This window comes from Rhineura floridana, chromosome 6, assembly GCF_030035675.1.
Source record: "Rhineura floridana isolate rRhiFlo1 chromosome 6, rRhiFlo1.hap2, whole genome shotgun sequence".
In the NCBI taxonomy this organism is placed as follows: domain Eukaryota; kingdom Metazoa; phylum Chordata; class Lepidosauria; order Squamata; family Rhineuridae; genus Rhineura; species Rhineura floridana.
This window is the reverse complement of record NC_084485.1, coordinates 76,422,487-76,447,366: the sequence shown is the minus strand read 5'-3', so window position 1 is coordinate 76,447,366 and position 24,880 is coordinate 76,422,487. Positions and strand designations below refer to the sequence as shown.

The 24,880-nt window shown below is 41.2% G+C and overlaps 2 protein-coding genes across 6 annotated transcripts in view; both read right to left on the bottom strand.

The window, feature by feature from the left end:
* TEAD3 (TEA domain transcription factor 3) overlaps positions 1-18,500 on the bottom strand; it is a 136,140-nt gene extending 117,640 nt beyond the window's left edge. The window contains exon 1 of one of the 3 annotated variants that reach the window (XM_061632490.1): positions 18,016-18,500. The gene's annotated coding sequence lies outside the window, so the exon portion shown is untranslated. The remainder of the gene's footprint in view (positions 1-18,015) is intronic. The other 2 variants (XM_061632491.1, XM_061632492.1) reach the window with 2 other exon arrangements.
* Positions 18,501-22,092: 3,592 nt separating this feature from the next.
* Positions 22,093-24,880, bottom strand: part of TULP1 (TUB like protein 1) — a 74,309-nt gene continuing 71,521 nt past the window's right edge. For all 3 annotated transcript variants that reach the window (XM_061630403.1, XM_061630402.1, XM_061630405.1), the window contains one exon: positions 22,093-22,147. In XM_061630403.1, the coding sequence (XP_061486387.1) occupies positions 22,119-22,147 (29 nt within the window). In that variant the 3' untranslated portion in view covers positions 22,093-22,118. The remainder of the gene's footprint in view (positions 22,148-24,880) is intronic.

Sequence of the window (24,880 nt, the reverse complement as noted above, 5' to 3'; positions counted from 1 at the left end):
GATGACACATGCTGATAATACCCATTTTTAAAAAAACGCTTTGCAGCTGTCTTTACAGCTTTATTGAAAGACCTCTCAACCATAGTTGTCCGAATTAGGAAGGGACATAGGAGGCTGCCTTGTACTAAGTTAGACCACTGATCTAAGGCAGTGTTGTGTATTCTGACTAGCAGCAACTTTCCAGGGTTTTAGGCAGAAGTCTTCCCCAACCCTTTGTGGAGATGCCATGGAATGAACCTGGGACCTTCTGCATGCCAAGCATGGGCTCTGTTACTGGACTATGGGACCTTTCTCCAAATTAAATGGCAGGAAAACGTCAATGCTGAGAAGAGCAAAGTAATTAAATATGGAAGGGGAGGGGAACAGCCAACATATCAAGTATTGCTACTCTGTGGCCAAAAAAAAAAAGGAGGATGGTAGATCTTCAATTCAGGGGAAATGACATTTTGTTGAGATGGCAGGGATATTTAAGGATGGAGGATCAGCTGTTTTGGCATCTGTGAGGTCAAGCCATGACATGGGAAGAGGACTTAAGATAGTGGGGAGTTACATTCTGTTGGTGGGTGCCCACAGCCAGCAAGGTGGAGGGGGGAAATCTGGTGACTGGAAACAGAACTGAGGCTGGTGAAGGAATTATGGCAGGTAAAATGTGGAAGAGTAACACAGCCTTGTAAATAAGAGTAACACAGCCTTGTAAAGTCAGAATGGTGCATGCCTCCTGTGACTTTTGTTAACATTTGCATTATATATGAAAAAATGGAAATGAACTGCTTTCAAGTCGATCCTGACTTATGGCAACCCTTTGAATAGGGTTTTCATGGTAAGCGGTATTCAGAGGGGGTTTACCATTGCCTTCCTCTGAGGCTGAGAGGCAGTGACTGGCCCAGGGTCACCCAGTAAGCTTCATGGCTGTGTTGGTCTCCCAGGTCATTGTCCAATACTCTGATCTTTAAAGAATTAAAAATCTGCTGCCCAAGTAATATAGGGCATCTTTTGAATCAATGAAATTATTTTAATTGATTAATCTTTTTTTTATATAATTTTTTAATTCAAATTTTTCAAAAGACAAACAAAACAAAGTCAACAACAAAAACATAACAATACAACAAAAGAAAAAAAATAGTTGACTTCCAATTTGTCGCAGATCAGCTATAAGTATATAATATATATCAAACCTGTCCCTTAATATATACATACAGGATCACTTTTCTCCATAGGTTATCTTAGTTAATGGTCAAATCCCAATATCATCGTTTTATTTTGATCTTTCAACAAAAAGTCTAAGAGAGGCTTCCATTCCTTAAGAAATGTGTCTGTCGATTTTTCTCTAAGTAAGCATGTCAATTTATCCATCTCTACTAAGTCCATTAATTTCAATAGCCATTCTTCCGTTGTTGGTGTTGATTCCATTTTCCACTTTTGTGCATATAATAATCTTGCTGCCGTAATCATATATAATATTATTCTTCCACATTTATTTTCTATTTGTTTATCCATAAAACCCAATAAAAAAAATTCTGGTTTTGACTGAATATTTATCTTTAGAATTTTTAGCATCATCCTACCTATCTGTGCCCAAAATGATTTTGCCTTTTTACACAACCACCACATATGATAAAATGATCCTTCTTGTTGTTTACATTTCCAACAAACATTAGAAACATTACTATACATTTTTGACAACTTTTCTGGAGTCATGTAATCTAATTGATCAATCAACTAAGTGTTTAAGCCTTTTTTTTACTGGAGATTTTTTTTTTTTTTTTTACAAATGACATAACATTTGTAAGCATAACGATCACGTGCTGGCATATTACTGGCAGAGACCTAAATTTATTATGACATGTCACGTACAGGCAATGTTATGGCCTAATGATTAAAACTATGGATATGAATTCTAGAGATCTAGATTAAAATCAGGCCCTTAGTAGAGCCTTCTGTTCAAAGGAGGCAAATTGAAATATCTCAGCACTGACCTCACCTTGCTCTAGCTTCACTTCACCACCAGCTCATGTGCAGGTGGATTTAGACTATTTTTACTTACTTACTTACTACCAGGTATTTGTCAAAATCCTGGTCTTAGTGGAATGTTTAGTTTTTCTAGAGAGGAATAAAACATTCACTTCTAAGTCTTTGCCTCAACTAATTCTACTAGAGTATTTTGGGGTTCCACAAAGTCCTTGTGTGCAGTTGAAGTCCTCCTGTGCAGTTGTCATCTCGCTCTCTGGATGCTTGCTGGCCTTCATAAAATACTGCCTTTACATTTGAAATTCTACTTTCTCTCTCATGGTGTTTAACATGTACATCAGGGGTGGGGAATCTTTGGCCCTCCAGATGTTGCTGAACTGGCATCAGCCCCAGAAAAATGGTCACTGGCCAGGGGAGATAGGAGTTATAGTTCAGCAACATCTGGAGGGCCAAATATTCCTCACACCTGATCTACATGAAACAATTGGGAGAGGTTATCTGGAGATTTGGTCCAAGGTATAATCTATATGCAGATGACAACCAGCATTATCTCTTTCTCATCAGACACAAGTGGGGCTGAGGCTGTTCTGAACCAGTGCATTACCATGGTAATGGACTGAATGAAGGTGAACAAACTGGGACTCAATTCAGACAAGATGCAAGTACTGTTGGTTGGTTGTTCATCCACCCAGTTTGTTCTAGATAGAGTTGGATGAAACTCTAAAAGATCAGGCTCACCATCTGCAGGTACTGACTGATCCAACATTGCCATTAGAGGGTAAAGTGGCTTGAAGCACCTTCAGCTGATATGCCAGGTATGAACTTACCTGGGAACCTCCCATTTATACAATATTGCAATGTGCTGTATGTGGGGCAGCCTTTGAAAATGATCCAGAAAGTGCAGTTGGTTTCGAACAGGGCAGCAAGATTATTAACTGGCTCTGGGCAGCTTGAGCACATCACAGTTGTGCTTTGCCAGCTACACAGGCTCTCAGTCAGTTTTTGGTCCAATTTAAAGTGCTGGCTTTAACTTTTAAAGTCCTTGACAGCTTGGGAACAGGCTACTTGAAACACCACCACTCCCATATGTACCTACCAGAGCTTTGGATTCTCTTCAAAGGCCCTACTCAAGGTGCCAACACTGAATGAAATGAGGCAGACAACCATTAGGGAAAGAGTCTTTCAGTAGGGGCACCCTAGTTACAGAATAGCCCTCCCAGGGATGTTCATTTAATACCATCTTTGTCGCCTTTTGCACAAAAGCCTTTCAGGCCTTGTAAATTACTTAGGTAAGCCAGGTCTCTAGTTTTTTTTAATCTGTTTTAATTTTGGGGACGTGGAGAGCTCTGTTTTATTGTATTTATGTAGCCCACTCAATAGTTTTATGCTTTCCTTTGTATTTCAGTTGCTCTTTATCTATTTATTGTATGTCATGCAGATAACTTTGTATTATTGGGTGACATGCACATTTTATAAATAAATCTATAAATTCTGGTTCAAGCAGCTCAGGTCTCCAGACAGCAATGGTAATAATTTATTTTTCCTCATACTATATCACTGCACAAGACACTTGGAACAATTATGGAGTTTTGTGATTTTTGTTTGCCGCAGGGCTGTTTAACGTTTATTCATAACATTTATTGTGTCATCTAGTTTTATATCATTAGGCTGCAATATTATCACACTTACTCAGGAGTAAGCCCCACTGAATTCAGTGCAACTTCTGAATAAATATGCAAAGATGAGATTGCTATTTATTTTACAATTTAACTGATTTCTCTCATCCTACAATGCCCCTCATTTGATGAAGAGGCTTGTGTTACACTGTACACCATACCACAGGCTTAGAGAACCTCTGGCTGGCAGGTTAAATTAGGACCAGCAGGGGTTATTTTACGTTTCCACTCTTGTGTTGTTATGATTCTCAGCTACTGCCTTGGGGGTGATCTTCTTTCTTTTACTCAAGGGCAACATATAAATTTCTGAACAAGCAAACAATTGCTTGCCATAGGTAACTAGGTGAATGTTAAATTATAAGGCTGAAAATCTTGAATGTGTGCAAGACCTGCTTGTGGGTTCCCACAGGCATCTAGTAGGCCACAGTGGGAACATGCCTAGATCTACCCACTTTTAAAAACCACATTATTTCATTAGAATTATTCAATTTAAAATTACATTTTTGTGTAATACACATCATAATACACAGCAGCCAATTACAGAAAAGGACTGCAAACATTTTCACTGGTCCTGGCTCCTGTGCCTTTAAAAGCAATATGATTTATAGACATTAGCAAGTGATGTGCTTATCTCCATGCTATGAAAAACTTCACCTATTAATGTCTGCAAATCAAGCCGCTGCTAAAAGAACATAAGTAGTGCCCTGCTGGACCAGGCCTGTGGCCAATCTAGTCCAGCATCCTGTTCTCACAATGGCCAATCAGGTGCCTATGGGAAGCCCATAAGCAGGGCATCAGGGCAATGAGCCCTCTCTTGCTGTTGTGTTCCAGCAACTGGTATTCAGAGGCATACCACCTTCGACAGTGGAGACAGAACATAGACATCTAGTAGCCATTGACAGTTATATCCTCTATAAATTTGTCTAATCCTCTTTTAAAACCATCCAAGTTCATGGCCATCACTACATCCTGGCGCAGTGAATTCCATAGTTTAACTATGTGCTATGTCAAGTATCACTGTTTCTCTGTCCTGACCTGAATTTTCCAAGATTAAAGTTCAGTGGGTGTCCCCAAGTTCTAGTATTATGGGGGGGGGGGAAATCTCTCAATCCACTTTCTCTACACCAATTGATTCCCAAGCTTTCCCCCCCCACTTGAAAATTGCTGAGGGTCTTGGCAGACCACTTAATGACTTTCTGCCTGCTGTAGCAATAGTAATGGGCTCTCCTGGATGGTGCATGATTTTAACTGTATTTTACATAGAGACTTTGTGCCACATAAATGAAGCTTATGGACCACGGTTTAGGAGTCCCTACTCTTCGCCATGCATAACTGTATACACCTCTATCATGTCCCTCTTACTCACTTTTTTTTCTAAACTCAAAAGCCCCATATCGTAACCTTTTCTCACAGGGGAGCTAGCCCAGCCCCATTATCATTTTATTTGCCCTTTTCTGAACCTTTTCCAGCTCTATAGTATTCTTTATGGTGTGGTGACCAGAACTATATGCTGTATTTCAACTGCGATTACACCACAGACTTGTATAAATGGCATTATGCTACTGGTAGTTCTTTTTTCAATCCCATTCCTAATGACGATCCCTAACATGTAGTTTGCCTTTTTCACAGTTACTGTACATTGGGCAATATTTTTGTTGAGCTATTTGCTATGACCTCAAGATAGCTTTCCTGGTTTGTCACCACCAGTTCATACTCTGTAGGTATATATGTGTAGTCAGGATTTACCAGAGCTTGGAAAAGTTACTTTTTTTGAACTACAACTCCCATCAGCCCCAGCCAGCATGGCCACTGGATTGGGCTGGTGGGAGTTGTAGTTCAAAAAAGTAACTTTTCCAAGCTCTGGGATTTACATGGAATTGCATCACTATTCCTTTTTTGTTCTTACCACCCAGAACAATCTGATATCATCAGCAAACTTTGTCACCTCAATGCTCACCCCTAACTTAAGATCATTTATGTACAAGTTTAAAAGCAGAAGTCCCAGTACTGATCCTTGGGGGTCCCCACTTCTTACATTGTGAAAACTGTCTCTTTCTTCCTACTCTCTTCTTCCTATTCTTTAATAAGTTACTGACTCATAAGGGGATTTGTCCTCTTATCCCATGACTGCTAAGCTTACTCCATAGTTTTTGGTAAGGGACTTCAAATGCTTTTTGAAAATCCAAGTACTCAATGTCAACTGGATCACTATCCACATGGTTCCTGACACCCTCAAAGAACTCTAAGGAGGTTAGACAGGAGTTACCCTTATGGAAGCCATACTGATTCTCCTTCAGCAAGACTTGTTCTTCTATGTGCTTGGTAATTCTGGATTGTATCCAATGAAGTCTTAGAACTTCTGCTTGCACAACAGAATTTCCCCTCCCTCTCTTCTCTTTGGGGAGCATGGGGGGCACATTCTGTTGAGCAAGCAGAAGGCCTTGTACGAATGTAATTATTTTGTTGCTTTAATGTTTTCCACCTTTTACCCAGAACAAACATTAAGGTTTTTTCATTTTGTTTTTAAGTTGAACCAGTTTTTAACTGTTTCTAAACCAGGAGTTCCCAAATTGTGGTCTGTGGACCACGTAGCCCACAAGTTTCATTCAGGTAATCTGTAGCATGCCGACATTAAATATTCATTCACTAACAGGCAAAAAACCTTGCAGTTTAAGAACGCACCTATAGCCCACAGATATTTCTATCAAACTTTAAAAAGCAGGGAAATTGGGCAGCTATAGTGAATGCACCAGGGGAGCAGGAGACCTGACCTCCTCTCTGAGATATTGTACTGCCCTACAAATTGGTCAAAATGCAAACACCATTTGGGTTGGTCTTTCACAGTCCAATCCACTTCCTGCGTAGCTTGGAAGAATTTGGTAACATGTGCCTGTGAGCATCTGGGGAGTGGTGGCAACACTTGCCATCTACAAAGATGGAGAATTATATTTTTGTATGTTTGTTGGTGGTGTTCTTACTTTGTTTCTTTCCTGTGTTACTATTGTTTCTACAAAGAATCTAATCTAGAAAATCTTATTCCCCTCATTATTCATCCTAGAAACCTGTATCAAATTTATTTTTATTAATTTCAAAGCCTTTTTATTGGTCAATGTCATATGATGGTGAAGACAGTCTTTTCGGTTTCAAATTGGAGGTTATGCTCTACTTCTATTTTGGGTGCATTAACAGCTGAATCTGAAACTGCAGTTTGATGTAAAATCAGACTAATTCCTATATGTTGCTACTTAATCAATGACTCTAGCTGTTGGAAAAAACAAACTTGGCCTACCCAAGAAGCATGTTTTCAGCCTGCTATGTTTAAACCACTCCACTTAAGGAAAGGTGGGCATGATCAATTAAAAACATAGAGCACACCTAGAATTTTGCTAGAATACATTTCACCTCCCACTTGTGCAAACTGAGACACTCCTCATGTCCATTGGAAACTATTCTGCAGAAAAGTCAGTGCCATTATTCCACAATTGTTTTTGGAGCTTTTTTTTAGTGTTGCAAAGTGTTGCTGTACTTCACATATTCACAGAAACAGAAGCAAAAGAGAATGATTTACTATAGGAAACTTCACTAAAATTGCAAAGTAAATCAAACGTATTTAAAGTGACTATTGTATCTGAACTCTATCAACTGTTTTAATATTGTTACTTCCTCCCTGCTAAAACAAGATCAACACAGTACATGTCTTCTTTCTATTTTATGGGCTGATTGCAGATGTTGCCACCACTGACCATATGCTCAGAGGAACATGTTACCAAATTCTTCCAAGCTACACAAGAAGTGGATTGGACCGTGAAAGACCAACCCAAATTGTGTTTGCATTTTGACAAATTTGTAGGGCGGTACATTATCTCAGAGAGGAGGACAGGTCTCCTGCTCCCCTGGTGCATTCACTACAGCTGCCCAATTTCTCTGCTTTTTTTTTTTACAATAATTTTTATTCAAATTTTCATAAAACATACAAAACAAAATCATAAAACATTCAAAGACAAAAAACAAAACAAAAATGATTAAACAAAAATAAAATAAAATGTTGACTTCCCGTTTGTCACATATCAAATCAGTTATAGGTCTACAATATATAACAATCCTGTCTCTTAAATCATATTATAAAATCACTTTCCTCCAGTAGTTATCTTAATTAATCATCAAATCTCATAAACATTACTTTATTCTTTCCACAAAAAGTCAAAGAGAGGTTTCAATTCTTTAAGAAATATATCTATCAATTTTTCTCCAAATAAACATGTCAATTAATCCATCTCGTTAATAATTATAATAATCTTATTGTCATAACCATAGTCCAAATAAACATTTCGAATAATCCATCTCATCAGAATCTGCGTCATTTTGCTCAGTTCAATTTTCAGCTCCTTACTACCCTGTCGCAGGGTTTGTTTCGTTATCTCAATCTCATCCATTATTTTCTGAAACATAGTTACTTCCAGATTCTCAGCCACTTTCTTGATTGCCATTTTTAAAACCACGAAAACAAAGCAAAACAAAAATAAAGAAAAACCACTTCTTATTTCAGCAACAATTGAGTTAATATTCCAGGCTTGATGACATCACAGTATAAACAGAGCAACCTGCCTTATCTCTCTATGTTCAAGAATGCAAAACAAATTTAGTTCCCAGCATCAAAACAGTTAGTGGCGTCGTGAAGAAGCAGATTCGTCAAAATAAAATAGACCAAAAAGAGAATAGTCCCAGACAATATAATATTCCTTGGAATAGAAATCAGGAATAGAAATCCCTCTTCTGTGTATATCTTTAGAATGCACTTCCAGGACAGCTTTTTGCGACAGAAACAGAGATAAGCTGTTAATTTCGTGGATAACAGAGAAGAGTTATAGCTCACCCAGAAGCTGTCCAAAGCCGATCAATCTGACAAATCTCCTTTTGCTGCAACAATTTAAACCAAGTAAAAAAAATAGAAAGAAGGGTGCTTGCCTGTTAGTCCGTTCTCTCTTTAAAGAAAAGATAAACGTATCGCTTAAGCAGATAGAGCTTGTTCGGAAGTCCGTCCGGCATTGTTGGCTGGACCTTATCTCATAAATTAATGAAATCCAGTCCTCCCAACAAAAACAGGCTTTTGAGGTTGATCTCTACGTTTCTCCCTGCCCGGGAGAAATTTCATCAGTCAAAAAAAAAAATGTTCTGACTGATTTATATCTGAATAAGCTTCTTTTGAGGCGGGAGCCCATCCCAAAAGCAGGCACAAGCGAAGTCACCCTTCCCGGAAGTCACCAATTTCTCTGCTTTTTAAAGTTGGATAGAAATATCTGTGGGCTATAGGCATGTTCTTAAACCGCAAGGTTTTTTTCCCTATTAGTGAATTTCTCTGCTTTTTAATCCGGGAGGTAAGAAATGGGATCCTGTGCAAGTTTGCTAAGAATGGATTGATCATAGAATCATAGAATAGTAGAGTTGGAAGGGGCCTACAAGGCCATTGAGTCCAACTCCCTGCTCAATGCAGGAATCCAAATCAAAGCATTCCCGACAGCTGGCTGTCCAGCTGCCTCTTGAATGCCTCCAGTGTATGCTTATTGCATGCTTATTGAGTTCAGTGGGATTTACTCCCCTGAAATCATGCTTAGAGCAGATGAAACTGACCACAGGGGATGGGGAGGGGAGGAGGAGAATGGCAGGTTTGATCATTTGAATGTTTGAGTTCAGTGGGATATATTCCTGTGCAATCATGCTTAGGATAGGTAAAACTGACTAGGGGGAGGGAGGGAGGGCTGGAGTGGGCAGGGGAAGAGGAAGAAGGAAGAGGGGAGGAGGAAGAAGGAAGAGGGGAGGAGGAAAGGAGAGGGGAAGGAGGGAAAAGGCAGATCTGATCATTTGCATGCTTATTGAGTTCAATGGGATTTACTCCCATGCAATCATGGTTAGGATAGGTAAAACTGACTATGGGGAGGGGGAGGGGAAAGAAGGAGAAAGGGAGGGGAGAAGCGAGTGGAAGGAGGGGATTGGAGGGGCAAAGGAAGGGGGAGGGCAGGGCAAGTTTGATCATCTGTATGCTTATTGAGTTCAATGGGATTTACTTCCATGAAATCATGCTTAATATAGGTAAAATTGATCATGGGGGGAGGAGGGGGGTGCGGGGAGGAGGGGATTAGAAGGGTATGGGTATGGGGAGGGAGGGGCAAGGAAGGGTGAGGGAAGGGGCAAGAGGGAGGGGATAGGAGGGAGGAGAAATGAGGGTGGGTCTGATCATTTGCATTCTTTTAGTTCAGTGGGATTTATTTCTGTGGAATCATGTTTAGGATAGGTGAAACTGACCCGGAGGAGGGGCGGGGAGGGGAGGAGATTGGGTGGGTGGGCACTGGGGAGAGGGAAAGCCCCTTTTCTTTCCAAAAGGAAAACATTGTGAACAGTATCATTGCTTTTCAGCATTTCCCCCACCTTTTTATTCTACAGCCTCCCACCCAAATTTAAACCAAAGCTGTCCCTGGCCACATCCACACCAGACCTTTATTTCACTTTACACAGTCATGGCTTCTCCAAAAGATTTGTGGGAAGTGTAGTTACTGAAGGGTGCTGAGAATTGCTAGGAGATGCCCAGTTCCCCTCACAGAACTTCAGTCAGAGTGGCTGACTGTTAAACCACTCTGGCCACTGGAGCTTCGTCAGGGGAATAGGAGTCTCCTCTCAGTACCCTTCACAAACTACACTTCTCAGGATTCTTTGGGGGAAGCCATGACTGTCTCAAGTGAAATAAAGGTCTGGCATTGATGTGGCCCCCTGATTAGCCAAGCCAAGCAGCTGTGAGTCTGGCTTTGAGAACACTGACAGTTGGTTCTTACTGACCATGCCTGACATTATCATGGAGTTCAAGGTAAAATTTCCTAAATTAATTAAAAATCAGCCAGGCATTTTTTAAACTTTTAAACTGAAGAAGATGAAAGTCAGAGTATGGGGCAAGGTCAGTAATAGGATTACAGGTACTCAGTGAACACAGCTGATTTTTAATTAATTTCAACAAATTATGAGAACTCTGACAGAAGTCCAAAGGGGTCTGGGGTTTTTTCCCTCTCTTCTTACACTTTGAACTCTCAATTCTCTCTGACCGCTTTGTGTATCGCCATGAAAATTTAGATGGTTGTTAAGCAAGCATTTCTGAGTTCAGGACTGTAAGTTTGTAAGGTTTTGTTTTGAAATGAGTTTATGGGAAGCATCAGAATGGCATGGGGGTATTTTCCATTTAACATTGCGGAATGCAAAACATCCACACTGGCTATAATATATAGCCACTCTCGTGGCTGTATAATATTGATTTTTAATTGTATTTTCCATTGAGTTCCGTAGAATTCAAACTGTACTATAATAAAATGTAAGAAGCAATAAAATTACAATTCAAAATCATACAGCATCTAGCACAGTGCATTACAATTACTACAACAAGTAGAAAAATCACTAAGTGGTCTTCCAAGTGCTCAGCAATTTTCAAGTGGGCCATGGGGGAAATGGGAACAAATGTTCTAAGCTGAAATTAAAGCTGAAACTTTAACTCAGACTGAAACCTACCCTTACACTTAGCTTATAAGCTACATGAGTAGACCAGACCAGTTTATTCAGGCCCATCAGCAGTCCTATGCCTGCCTCCAATATTTAGGCCTATCACTGTTCTCAGCAGCCCTGATTAAGAGTCAGCTCACTCCACATTTCTCTCGGTATAAGGTTAACATACATACACAAGGAACTAGATTACATGAAGGATACATCTCAAGTCTGGAAGACACATTTGGTAAGTCTGGGATTGGCAGTTTTGGGGAAGGAAAGCCTGCTTAATTCATGATGGGCCATAATCTCAGGCAAGTGGTGTGATTAAAAAAACAACAGGCCAACAGGGGGAACAGTTGTACAAACCTCTATTAGGAGACCTGATCTTGCCAAGCGGGCAACAGGATCTGGGCACCAATTCAAATTCAGTCAACCTGACTGAAAGCTAAGTACTCTCCCACAACCCAATAAAATGCACAATTTTTATCTATTCTCCAATTGGCAGGTGTCACTAAATCACATACAGAATCAAGAAATTACACAGCTACTAGACTATTTAAAAAAACAAGACCTTCAAATGCATTTTTTAACAATGGATCTCAACGTGCTTCACTGAAGAAACAGTTGTTTATGCCGCCCTGGGCTCCTACTGGGAGGAAGGGTGGGATATAAATCTAATAGATAAATGATATGTAGGGAAGAAATGTTGTTCTCAAAGACAATTGCCTGGATGACAATTAGCACAGTTCTATATACACTGCCATTGCTCAGGGAGACACTAATGATTCACTGGTGTTTCCCCCAGCAAATATGCGAAGTGTGGATATCTCCACATGTACACATGCATATTTAAACCCTCAGTTGCATATGTCTGGGAATCAGTGGCTTGCATATGTTTGCACATGGACGTTTGAAGACACGCATGTGTATGATGTCCACACTTGTTTTCTGGGGAAAACACCAGTGTTTCCCACAGTAATTGTAATGTGTGCTGCTGCCCTCAGTTGGGCAGCAATTCACTGCATGGGGTGGAGGCCCCACATTTTTTAGTTCATGCCAATTTATATTTCTAAGCAGAATACAAAGCATGACAGTAAGTGACATAATCATGGATTGATTCTTCTCAAAGATACATGGAGGGTACTGTTTACCTGCACTTTTACAGCAAATCCATTCTTCTCTTTTAAGCTTTTAATTGCCTTCAGTCCAGTTTGCACAACTCATTATACCTTGTCATACTCTGGATCACTTTAAAGCAGGGATGGCTAACCTGAGGTCTTCCAGATGCTGCAGAACTACAACTCCCATCATCCCTGACATGCTGACTAGGGCAGATGGGAGTTGGGAGTCTAGCAATGTCTGGAGGACCATGGGTTAGCCACCCCTGCCATAAACAAATATCGGGTATTTCAAATGGACTTAGAGAAACAAAGCTGCACATGGCCTTTTATGACCTGTGTTATTACAAGAAGACAGCGACAGAACCTAGTAATGGGCACTCTATTAATTACATTCAAGTAGGATCAATTTATTATGCATCCCACTCAGAGTTTGCTAATAAAGCAGATCAGACAATAGAAAACTCCCACCAGATTTGTCTGAATTCCCAAACACAGTAAAATTAGGGCACCAATTCCAAATCCATGGTACATCTAGTCTTGGCTGTCTACTGAAACTGCAAACAGGGATGTCTAGTTACTGTCAACAGGACTGGTGGTTTCTATTAAGACGAGCACATGTCACACAAGGAAACTGGACCAAGAGCTGTCAAACTTGTTTCACAAAAGGTATCAGATTATGGTAATTGTTATTACTTCTAGCTCAGTTTGAAGTCAGATCAAGCTCCTATGCAAAAAAACACACCCTCTAATATGTTCCCTGGCAGTTTAAAACAGTTATGTATAAACTGTTATGCTCTTAAATTAGGGGATGCAAAGGAAGTCTTACTGAACATTGAGAGAATTAGTCTTCTAGTTCGTACATAATGCTAAGCCAAACCATGGCTTAGCAAAAGCATGCAGGCTCACAGAGAGATCGTGGTTCTTGCACAGGAAACAGCCCTTTAAAAATTGAATATAGAACAATACCTATCTAGAGATTTGACTTAAAATGCCAGTAGAAGTACGTTCACCAGCATATCTAAAGAAATCTGGACTAGTATCATTCATTTTGGTGCTGCCATTGCACAGAAAACATTTACTTCTGAAGGCAGATACTCTCCCAAATGAAAATGAAAACATGCAGGAACAGTGATTTACGGGCTAATAATGTCAGTGCTTGTGATTAGACACATATGTTTGCCTTCACGTTAAGTGTGAACAAGCTCAGTGTCAGGCTTCTTTTATAAAAAGCATTTTCCCCAACTTTTAAAGGGCTATTTCCTGTGCAAGAACCACATTGATTCATTTAATTTCTAAAAATCTGATCTCTGTCACTTGGGAAACAACTCAAACTGGGTATGACCTTAAAAGATTTTAAAAAATCAGATACTTGTGTTGATCCACTAGGGGGAAAAATCCAAATTGTTGGGTATAGATAGCCATAACTAGGACCAACCAAATTAAGCAAGCTTCCATATTCCCTAATACATTTATTTAAGTAGGATATTAGGCATAGCAGGAAGGGGGAGAAGGAGAGGGGAAGAAAAAAAATGTTCCTGGGCATTATGAAAGAGGCATTTTTACATCAGTATGCTACAAAAGTCTATCAAGAGTAAATCTTACTATGTTTGTTGGGTTTTAATCTCATACAAGTTTGCACTGGATAACAGCCTTAACAAGAGTAGATCATGTAGAGTACAAAACAGATCTAAAGGTTGTGCCAAAGGTGATTGAGATATTATTAACAGAACAATTCTAACCTGTCTTAATTCTGTCTTAAAAGTACGTCCTATCAACTGCAATGGGGTTTACTCTCAGGTAAGTGGGGTTAGGATTGAGGCCTTAATTTGTTATATTTATATACTACCTTTCCTCCAAGGAGCTAAAAGTGACATACATGTCTCTCCAGCCTCCCCTGTCCTCACAACTACCCCTTATGAGACAGGTTAGGCTGAGAGAGAGTGCCTGGCTCAAAGTAACTCCGTAAGCTTCATGGTTTAGTGAGTATCTGAACTCTGGTCTCCCAGTCTTACTCTAACACTACACCATGCTGGGGGTGGGGGCAGAGCAGCAATGGACATTATATCGTTGGAAATACAAAAAAAACCCTAGCAGTTAGTTGGCTCCCTTTCTGTAGCACTAATTGGATTACCAACCAAGTGGAAATCCGTTTTAGAAGGCGTACTAGGCATACAGAATCAAAGAATCATAGAATAGCAGAGTTGGAAGGGGTCTATAAGGCCATTGAGTCTAACCCCCCGTTCAATGCAGGAATCCAACTTAAAACATACCTGACAGGTGGCTGTCCAGCTACCCCTTGAATGCCTCCCGTGTCCAAGAGCTCACCACTTCCCTAGGTAATGGGTTTCATTGTCATATTGCTCTAATAGTTAGGAAGTTTTCCCCAATGTTCAGTCAAAATCTGACTTTCTGTAAATTGAGCCCATTATTCCGTTCCCTGCACTCTGGGATGATCAAGAAGAGATCCTGGCCTTCCTCTGTGTGACAGCCTTTCAAGTACTTGAAGAGTGCTATATCTCCCCTCAGTCTCTCCTCATAGGGCTTTGTTTCCAATCCCCTAATCATCCTTGTTGCCCTCCTCTGAACCTGTTCCAGTTTGACTACATTCTTCTTAAAGTGTGGTGTCCAGAACTAGATGCAGTACTCAAGATGAGGCCTAACCTGTGCCAAATATAAACTATAAGCTTCCAGCTATCACCAAAATATATAGCAGCCTGTCTACAGTAGCATTTTAATGCGTTTTAGCTTTCAAGTTTAAACAATACTTTTAACCATGTCTTGAGTAAATTAATGTAAAAATGTTCTAACCAAATCTATAAATCTTATATTATTAAAACCAATATGCTTGCCAAGTTAAAATGGTATGGTGAAAGTATGGTTTCACATCCAACAATTTCAGTTTCAAAAGCTGTTTTGTTATCAAAATGTAGAGTTTGTGCCACAGTGCCATAAAATTCACGATCATTTGTATAATTTCAAAACTGGATTCAAATCTTGCTAACGTGGGAAATTAGTTGGATTTCAAATCCCCACAACATGGTTTCAATACCAGTGTTAACCCTCCACATAGGGAACATTTTTGCAGAGGGCCACAGATATGCATATCATTATGAAGCTTTCAGTTGACCTACTATGACTAGACTTTCAGCCTTATATAAATAATGAAGTCTGGTGAAGCTATAAATGACCCAATAATCACCATCTTGTCTTGCATGTTAATATACAGATACTTTTAAAGCTAGAGTGGTACTACAGAGGCAGCACACAGGACTGGTTTGGTGTTAAATGTAATTACTTGAAAATAATAGGAAGGGGAATTTAAAGTTGTTCTTAGAAGGTTTGGGGTGGATGGTAACCAGCCACAACACACTGTTATTCAGCATAGTTCTTTACTGCTTCTATAATACAAATACATAAAATAAGACACACTCCTTTCTTTTTTCTTAAACTATAATAGTTTTAGAATAACACAACAATCTTAATAGCTCTCTCAAAGGAAAATACATCACTCAGATAGTGTTTTATTAGTAAACATTTGGAGGATATCCGCTAGAACTATCATTGCAATTATTAAGCACTCATTCCCATTAATAAATTACAGCATAATCCTAAATATGTTATTCAGAAGAAATATTGTTCTCAATGGGACTTATTCGCAGGTAAGTATGTCCAGTATATGGCTACATCCTTAGGAAATTTGCACTGATTTATGGAGAAGTTGTGGTACATGAAATTATACTTGGCTGTGTATCTTGCTCGATCACCATAGATAAGGTAAAACCTTGCCTCAATTTCCCCACATGCAAAGAAGGAACGGTAAGTCAATCACATATCTAAAAGTAAGTAAGAGGCCTTCTATTTTTACATTTGATCATGAGATAAACCTAACTTGCTTAAACATATGAACACAACAGTGGAACAATCTCTCCAAAGCAGCAGATCTTCATTTGGGAGGTTAGATTTTACGCTGTAACATAAAGTGCAACTCAGGTGCTGTTTTCTAGATAGTTATTCCCCTGAACTGTGCAAGCTCTTACATGTCTAGGCCTGCATGATCAACCATACATCCAACCCTGCAGATCCATGACCAAACAGCAACTTGCCTACAAGGCCTCACCATCAGAAAGTGGTCTCCAGTAGAACGTACCTCCCTCTTAAGACTCCCAAATGCAAGATGCCTCAATAATGCCTTACTTTGTTGGCAAAAAGATGTATCACCTGGAAGAAACTGCTTTCCCTCATTAATCCCTCCCAAACCCACCCATATGTAACTTTACCCAGAGTAGACAAATGCCACCTCCAAAACATTTCACCCATTTGGAAAACTATTAAATGGACTTGGAAGGGAGACAGAGCTTGCCAGAGACCTGACTTAGTGCAACCACCAAAATATCATGGGTTATGACAGACAATAGGAAACCCTCCCAAGACCTGTCTTTTTAGTTCTTTGCCCTCTGATCTCACAGCTTCTCTATTTCTTTGTTAAACCATTAACACTGTTGGTCAGCTGTTCAAACTAATCAGTAAGAACTGGATCCCCCCTTATGACTGATATATGGCGGTATCTAACATGTTATTCAATCCAATCTCATATTTAGTTTTCAATATTACCAAAGTTGTCATATTCAGTCCCCCTCCATTAGATTGCTTGTCCTTCTCTCTTCACCACCACTCTCTCACACACTAGTACTATACCATTTCAAATGCAACTTTCCTCCACACCACATAAACTTACACATACAATGAATCTACAAAAGCGTTTGTTTTCACACATGTAACCAATGAGGGAGAAACACAGCATTACGCAAATACCACACAAAAAGGTAATTAATTGAGGAAACGTGTTTGTGCAATCCATGAGTTGTCAACACTGTGCCCCTATGGCCTAGGTACAAACTGGCGGTAGAAGACACACAGAAGAACAAATCCTGTTTTAAAATACTTCCTCTCAAATTTTAATAAATAACAATAATTTTTAACACTTAAGTTTTTAGAGCAAAATTTTGAAGCTTGAAATTAAGATTATGCAACCTATTTTTATACAAAGATACACGCTCTATTCTAGTTATCAATATACAGTCTGGATTACACACTAAAGCCCTCTTGGCAGAAGTACAGGCTGTGATTACAACCAACTGGAACAGACAAAGCATAACTATATATAAAAAGGAAATTAATCCAAGTCTCTTACAGGCCACTGACTTCAAAACTTAAGCTGAGAAAGATAGGGCAGGAATCAAAACTGGACTTAACACATCCCTGAGTGTATTCCAAAAGGAGACAGTAATATTTCTTTTTCTCTCTTTTACGGTTTAGAGCGCTCTGCAAAGTCTACCGAGAAGAGGAAAATTTGCCCCAAGAAAAGAGTTATACCCCCAAGAGGCTCGAGAGATACAGGCTGAGATACAATGTTCTTCTCCAGAGGAAAACCGCAAGAAGACATGGCCCAGGAATGAAATCCGGGCAGGGGGTAAAAAGAGGATGGGCTTTGCCCCCAGCTCTTCTTTTCCTAACATTGCTAACTCTGTGAGCGGGAGAAAGAGAGGTTGTGGTTTTGGTCTGGGGGAGGCTAAATATGTGAAGAGGAGGAGGCGGAGAAACTACGTCGTGCCCCGTCCCGGACAACTGTGTGGAAGGGGGGCGCAACAGAGACGAATCTTCTCCTTCCTCTCCCTATGAAAAGAGGTTCCAAGGCCAGGATGGGAGCGCTAGCTTGCTTGCTTACTTACTCCGTACTCCGTCCGGGGAAGGGTGGGTGGTGGTCCCGCCGGTTGAGGCTCTGGTTCGGTTAGGGGGAGAAGGTGACAGGGCAGCAGGAAAGGAGGGGGGAGGAGGCGCGGGTGGGTGGCTGGCTGAGAAATCCGCCGCGGACCGAAAAGAGCTAGCCGGGCGCCGACCAAGAGCGAGAAAGTTTGTGCGAAGGAGGGAGGAGCAGAAACTTGGAAAGAGAGAGAAAGAAGGAGGGAGGGAAGGAGAGCAGGAGCCAGCCCCCGCCCTTCTCGCGGGCGGACTGCCTCCTCCTCTCCCTACCACCACCACCGCTGGGGGAGGAGACCTGGAGAAGCGCCCCCCTCTCTTTTGTTGGGGGGGAGTTCTTTCTATGGCAGGCAAGGCGGGAGGGAAGCTGGGAGGAAACGGGATGCGTTTACTGGAATAGGCTGAGTTATTAGGACCAACCAGTTTCTTCTGATGAAGACAAGGGGGGGGATCTGTTTGCAAGAAGGAATCATGTCCGGTGCGTGCATAGGTGGAGTGGACGTCTTAGTGAAATGTTACATGGGATCCAAATATTTATGTTTTTCCTGAAAGAGCACCGTGACCACATTTGAAGCACCGAGTTTGACTTCCATTGGGAAGTACCTGGTTCAATCCCCCCTGGTTCAATCCCGCCTTCACTTCCCTGTGTAACTTCTTCGCTTAACCCACCTCACAGGGTTGTTAAGATACAAAGGGAGGGGGAGGAGCGAGGCTATTCAGGTCGGACAAAGTTCCTTGAATAAGGCGAAGGGATAATTTGTACTGAAAAACAAAATGAAAAAGATATCAAGGCCTACGTCTGAGGCTGCAATCGCATACACACTTGTCTGGAACTCAAGGCAGATTTTGCTTCCCTATAAACATGTATTGAACCTGGAGGTTTGAAAAATGAACTTTAAAAAAACTCTTGGGTGGGGAAAAGCAGAGGGAAAAAATTGTTTCGGTAATAATAGCCTTTCCAAAACGGATGAGCTTAAGTTGTGGTGGCTGCCCCTCTCAGATGTGCAGCGTTAAGAGGAACGCCTAAAAGCATGGAGGTCGTCCTGGGCAGGCATAACCTGTCTGGAACAGGTTGGACGGGTGGCGATTGATTTGTCTTCTCCAGCCTGAGGGAGTACGGGGAGGGGGCCGCTAACGACCCTGCCTATGTTGGGGGGGTGGGGGAGGGGGAGGACAGGCTGCTCGGGAGTTGCCTTCAATTGTAGGAGGCGCATCGCCAGAGCTTCACAGCAGCCGCGGCCCTAAAATCACAGCCTCAGCACTTGGCTGGTGACGTCACAGTCGAAGGAGCGGCTCAGCTCGCTTCCAGCTTGGCTACCAAGCGGGCTCTACTTAGATGTTCCAGCTTTTCAGCAGAGCCTCCCGCTGCAGCGACACCTACAGGTTATGGATGCAGCACGCAATTTCCTCAGAACCACTTAATTGTAACCAACCAAGCCACAATCAACAATAGAGGAAGTCGGTCAGACTTTTCAAATCTTATTTACTTCCACCCTTCGCCAAGGGGCGGGCTGTAGGAAACGAATCCGACAACAGCGAAAATTCACCACGCGTTCTCTTGCCAACACCTAGTTCCACCAACTGCCGCCGGACCTTTTTAAATGAACTAAAAACGAGGTTCACCCCACAACACACTATATTTTAAAACAGACTTATAAAACAGAATTTATCCCAAACGTGCTTAATCCAAACTATTAAAAGCCAGGCCAAACAGGGATGTTTTATAGGGATTCTGGAAAATCAAAGAATAGTAGAGTTGGAAGGGGCCTACAAGGCCATCGAGTCCAACCCCCTGCTCAATGCAAGAATCCAAATCAAAGCATTCTAGACAGATGGCTGTTCAGCTGCCCCTTGAATGCCTCCAATGTTGGAGAGCCCACTATCTCTCTAGGTAATTGGTTCCATTGTTGTATGGCTCTAACAGTTAGGAAGTTTTTTCTGATGTCCAGTCGAAATTGCTTCCTGCAACTTAAGCCCATTATTCCGTGTCCTGCACTCTGGGACGATTGAGAAGAGATCCTGGCCCTCCTCTGTGACAACCTTTCATGTACTTGAAGAGTGCTATCATATCTCCCCTCAGTCTTCTCTTCTCCAGGCTAAACATGCCCAGTTCTTTCAGTCTCTCCTCATAGGACTTTGTTTCCAGTCCCCTGATCATCTTTGTTGCCCTTCTCTGAACCCGTTCCAGTTTGTCTGCATCCTTCTTGAAGTGAGGAGACCAGAACTGGATCCAGTATTCAAGATGAGGCCTAACCAGTGCTGAATAGAGGGGAACTAGTACTTCACACGATTTGGAAACTATACTTCTGTTAATGCAGCCTAATATGTCAGCTCTACACTGCATCAGCAGTGTCAGGGGGGCTGGAAATTCCTGGGTCTTTGGCAGGGAAGGAAAGTCCTTAGCCAGCAGTCAGGTTGTAAATCTGCCAGGCCTATCCGAAGCGTACTTGCCGAGTCAGGAGTCAGAAGTCCAGAAGCGAGGTCAGTGGAGGTCCAGGATCAATTGCCAAGAAGGTCAGTCAAAGAGATGCTGCAGGTAAACTAGGTCTACACAAAGCCACACCTGACATTGCAGTCAGCAACAAGCTGCAGCCAAGGTGTGCCTTATAAAGAGCAGGATGGACAGCAGGTGTGAGCCCTCAGCATTTGGGCCTTAAGGAGACAGGCCTGCCTCTCTTCTGCCTGACCTTCTGCTGTCTACGTTCTGCAGGTGAGGGGGGAGTATCATGTTCACTGTCTGTGTCTGGCTGCAGGGACTCTGCTGTATCTGGGGTGCTCTGCAGCTGAGAAGGAGCTGGATTCTCAGGAGGCTCCTCCATGTCTCCTTCTGAGTCTGCTGCTCCTGGGTCTGCTGCTGTTACTCCTGAGTCGTCCTCATCTGAGGAGTCCTCTGACGGGGCCATGACAAATATAGCATTTGCCTTTTTTGCAGCCACATCACACTGTTGGCTCATATTCAGCTTGTGATCAACGACAATTCCAAGATCCTTCTCACGTGTCATACTGCTGAGCCAAGTATCCCCCATCTTATAACTGTGCATTTGGTTTCTTTTTCCTAAGTTTAGAACTTTGCATTTATCCCTGCTGAATTTCATTCTGTTGTTTTCAGCCCAATGCTCCAGCCTATCAAGGTCCCTTTTCTTTCTGTCTTCCATGGTATTAGCTATGCCCCACAATTTTGTATCATCTACAAATTTGATAAGCATGCTCTGCACCTCCTCATCCAAGTCATTAATAAAAATGTTAAAGAGCACTGGTCCCAGGACCAAGCCCTGTGGTACCCCACTCGTTACTTCCACCCAGTTTGAGAAGGAACCATTGATAAGCACTCTTTGAGTATGATTCTGGAGCCAACTGTGGATCCATCTAATAGTTGTTCCATCCAGCCCACATTTAGCTAGCTTGCTAATCAGAATATCATGGGGCACTTTGTCAAAAGCTTTGCTGAAGTTGAGATGTATTATGCCCACAGCATTCCCACAGTCTACAGGGGAGGTTACCCAATCAAAAAATGAGATGAGATTAGTTTGGCAGGATTTGAACAAATACTCAGGCTTGAATGAGTCTCTGTTATTAGCGCCACTTTGGAACTGCTATATTTGCACACACAAAAAAAGATGTCCCACCTTACTTTTACGTCTGTGTTTCCCACTATGTTCCTGCCTGTGATCTTTACTCTTCCACCCTCAAATGCCCTAAAGGTTCCTGCTCTCTTACACAGCTCTGCTCATCTCGTCAGTGCACCCTTTCCTTTAAATTGCTCCGTGAAAGGGTCTATGAATTCTTTGCAGAGCCATAGCTCCAATAGGGCCTGACTTCCTCAGGGATATTTCAGACCCCTTTTCCTGAAGGCTCAGCTTTTATAAACAAAAAATAGGTTTTTTTCCCCCAAGCACCTTTACCTGTGGATGTATATGGAAAAGCAAACAGGAAATATTCTTCTTACCTGCTCCCTAAGAAGTAGATCTGTTTTTACTTTACCAGTGCCTTTGGTATTCAGTGTGAACCTGGAGTTCAGACAATGAGACGAGTTCTTCTACGATGTTCTTATTTCGGTGTCCTCAACTTCAGAAGCTCACAGGTGCTTGTTGTGCCATGTAAAGACTGCAAAACATTTCTTAATTTTTTAAATGTATAAACTTAACAGAGTTCTATAGTCTCCTGAGTATGTCGAAAACACACCCTTATTTGTGGGGATCTCATTGCACTTGCGACCTGATTTTAAGTTGATCATCCAAGATTATTAGGGGGGGACAAGTGGGACCTATTCTGGATTCCAGCCAACAATGCTTTCTTCAAGGATACTCAATTCCATTTCACCTCCCTACAATTTTCTCTCCCCCCCCCGCAAACACACAACATTTTGTAATCATTTAGCATGTTCAGTTGTCAGTGGGTTTGTGTTTTTGTTTCTGTTACAGGGATGGGGTTCATAAATTGTTTACTTCTGCAGACCTTGCAACCTTCCCCTGAGCATGTGTTTCTCTTGTTTCTTAGTGGCTCTGTTTGGCTACAGTCCTCTTGGCACCCAGCAGCTGAGTTCGCTTTTAGACAGAATGATAATAAACATTTAGAACCTTAGTAAATGATAGTTATAGGTATGGTGGGGCAGGGGAAATAAAGTGCCAGGAGGAAGGGGGAGTAGCAAATATGAGGCCTAGAAGTTCTAGGCTATGGGACATTTTTTATAACATGGAACCAAGATAGAACCAAATGCATCACTGCGCAGAAAAGAAGTGATGCCTAGCTATAAAAGAAAGAATGTGATATGTATTTTCAAGTTCAGGGTAATTTTTTCTTCAACTATACACACTGCTTAACCCGCATAGAGCCATCTGTTCCTATAATGTGTTTTGAAAGCTTATAAAATAATGAATGGTATAGAAAAGTGGGTACTAATTTTTCAGCTGCTCATAACACTTGGAGTCACCCCAATAACACTGGTAGACAATTGATTCAGGACAAAGGATGAACAATCAACGTATGGAACTTGCACCATTCACAAAACACTCCACATGAGGGGGAGCAGGATCGTCACCTGCTAGTCATGCCCCATTGACATACTCACTGGTCCTGCACATTCAGTGATAATGTGAAGAGACCTTATGTATGCATATACATGTGTGTGTGTGTGTGTGTGTGTGTGTGTTGTGTATAGTAATGCTCACTGGTTAGGTGGATTTTAAAAGGGATTAGACAAAGACAGATCTATTAGTTGCTATTAGCCATGATAGCTAAATGGAGTGTCCATATGCAAAGGCAGTATGCTTCTGAAGACCAGTTGTCGAGAGGCAAAACGTTTTTCTTTCAGACTCTGCTCGTGAGCTTCTGGTAGTATCTGCCATTCCACGGATAGAAACAGGCTGTTGCACCTGAGGGACCTTCAGTCTGTTCTAGCTGTGGTCTCCTTATGTTCTTATCACTAAGATATCAACTCCAGGTTCCTGTGCCCACTGGATCATCCCCTTTTAGGCCTCAATCCATTACCCATTTAATTTTGGAGTAAGCTCCACTGAGCATAGTAGGAATTACTCCAGAGGACAGCATTGATAAAGGCAACATTTCAGTTACAGGCTTTGGTGCAACTCTCTCTTTTCAGAAACTAATTTTACTTATGGGTGCTGCTCTTTTCCCCCCTTGCATTTTCAGGATCAACAGTTGCTGTTTCTAAATTATAATGTAAAAGAGCAGCATTTAATAAAGCTATAAATAATATTTCCATATTGCTGCTATATCCTAGGCAAAAAATAGCTACAGCTCTATAAAATCAAGTATTCTCCCCAGAATAGTTCAAAATAATTTCTTTCTAAAAATTGTATACTGGATGTAAAAGGCTCTCCAAATTCACAGAGGCAAAATTCATGATCTGATGCCAGAAAAGGATCCCTCCCCCTATTAAAAAAAGACATCGAAATTTGAGATTAGTTATTTTTAAGTCTGTCTGGAGCTTCCAAAGCTTTTTATTGTGCCATGCTATACAAGTGGTGGTCAGTGCAACATGATGTAATCACCTTCCTCCCATGGATCTGTTCAGCAGTTAACACTGAGTATAGATTGGAGGCAACTGCTCAGTTTGACACCACTGGGTTAAAGCCAAATGGAAGCCCAGAGGCTGATGTGCACAGATGCAAAAGGAGAGTCTGGAGTTGTACAACATACACAGTAAGAAAATGGAATGTGGGAAGCATGAACCAGGGAAAGTTAGAAATTGTCAAACAAGAAATGAAACATATCAACATTACAATACTTGGCATGAGTGAATTAAAATGGATGGGAATGGGACACTTTCAATCAGGCAACTACAAAATATTTTAAGCAGGAAATGAGAAATTACGAAGAAACGGGGTTGCTTTAATAGTGAGAAGTGATGTATCAAAAGCAATTAGGAGCTATAATGCAAGGTCTGAACGAGTTATATCAATGAGATTTAACGGGAAACCTATTAATATAACCATCATCCAAGTCTACGCTCCAATGGCAAACACAAAAGAAGAGGGATTTGAGAGAATTTACGCAGAAGCACAGGAAGAAACTGATCACACACCAAAACAAGATGTTTGGATAATCATGGGGGACTGGAATGCAAAAGTAGGGAACAAAGAAGAACTAGAAATTGTGGGGAAATGGGGCTTAGGAGACAGAAATGAAGCAGGAGAAAGACTTATTGAGTTCTGTGAAGCCAATAATTTGTTTCTTGCAAATGAATTTTTTTAACAACCAAAAAAAAAGCTGTACACCTGGACATCACCAAATGGTCAATATAGGAATCAAATTGATTATATTATTAGTAGCAGAAGATGGAGAAGTTCCATATTTTCTGCAAAAACAAGACCAGGA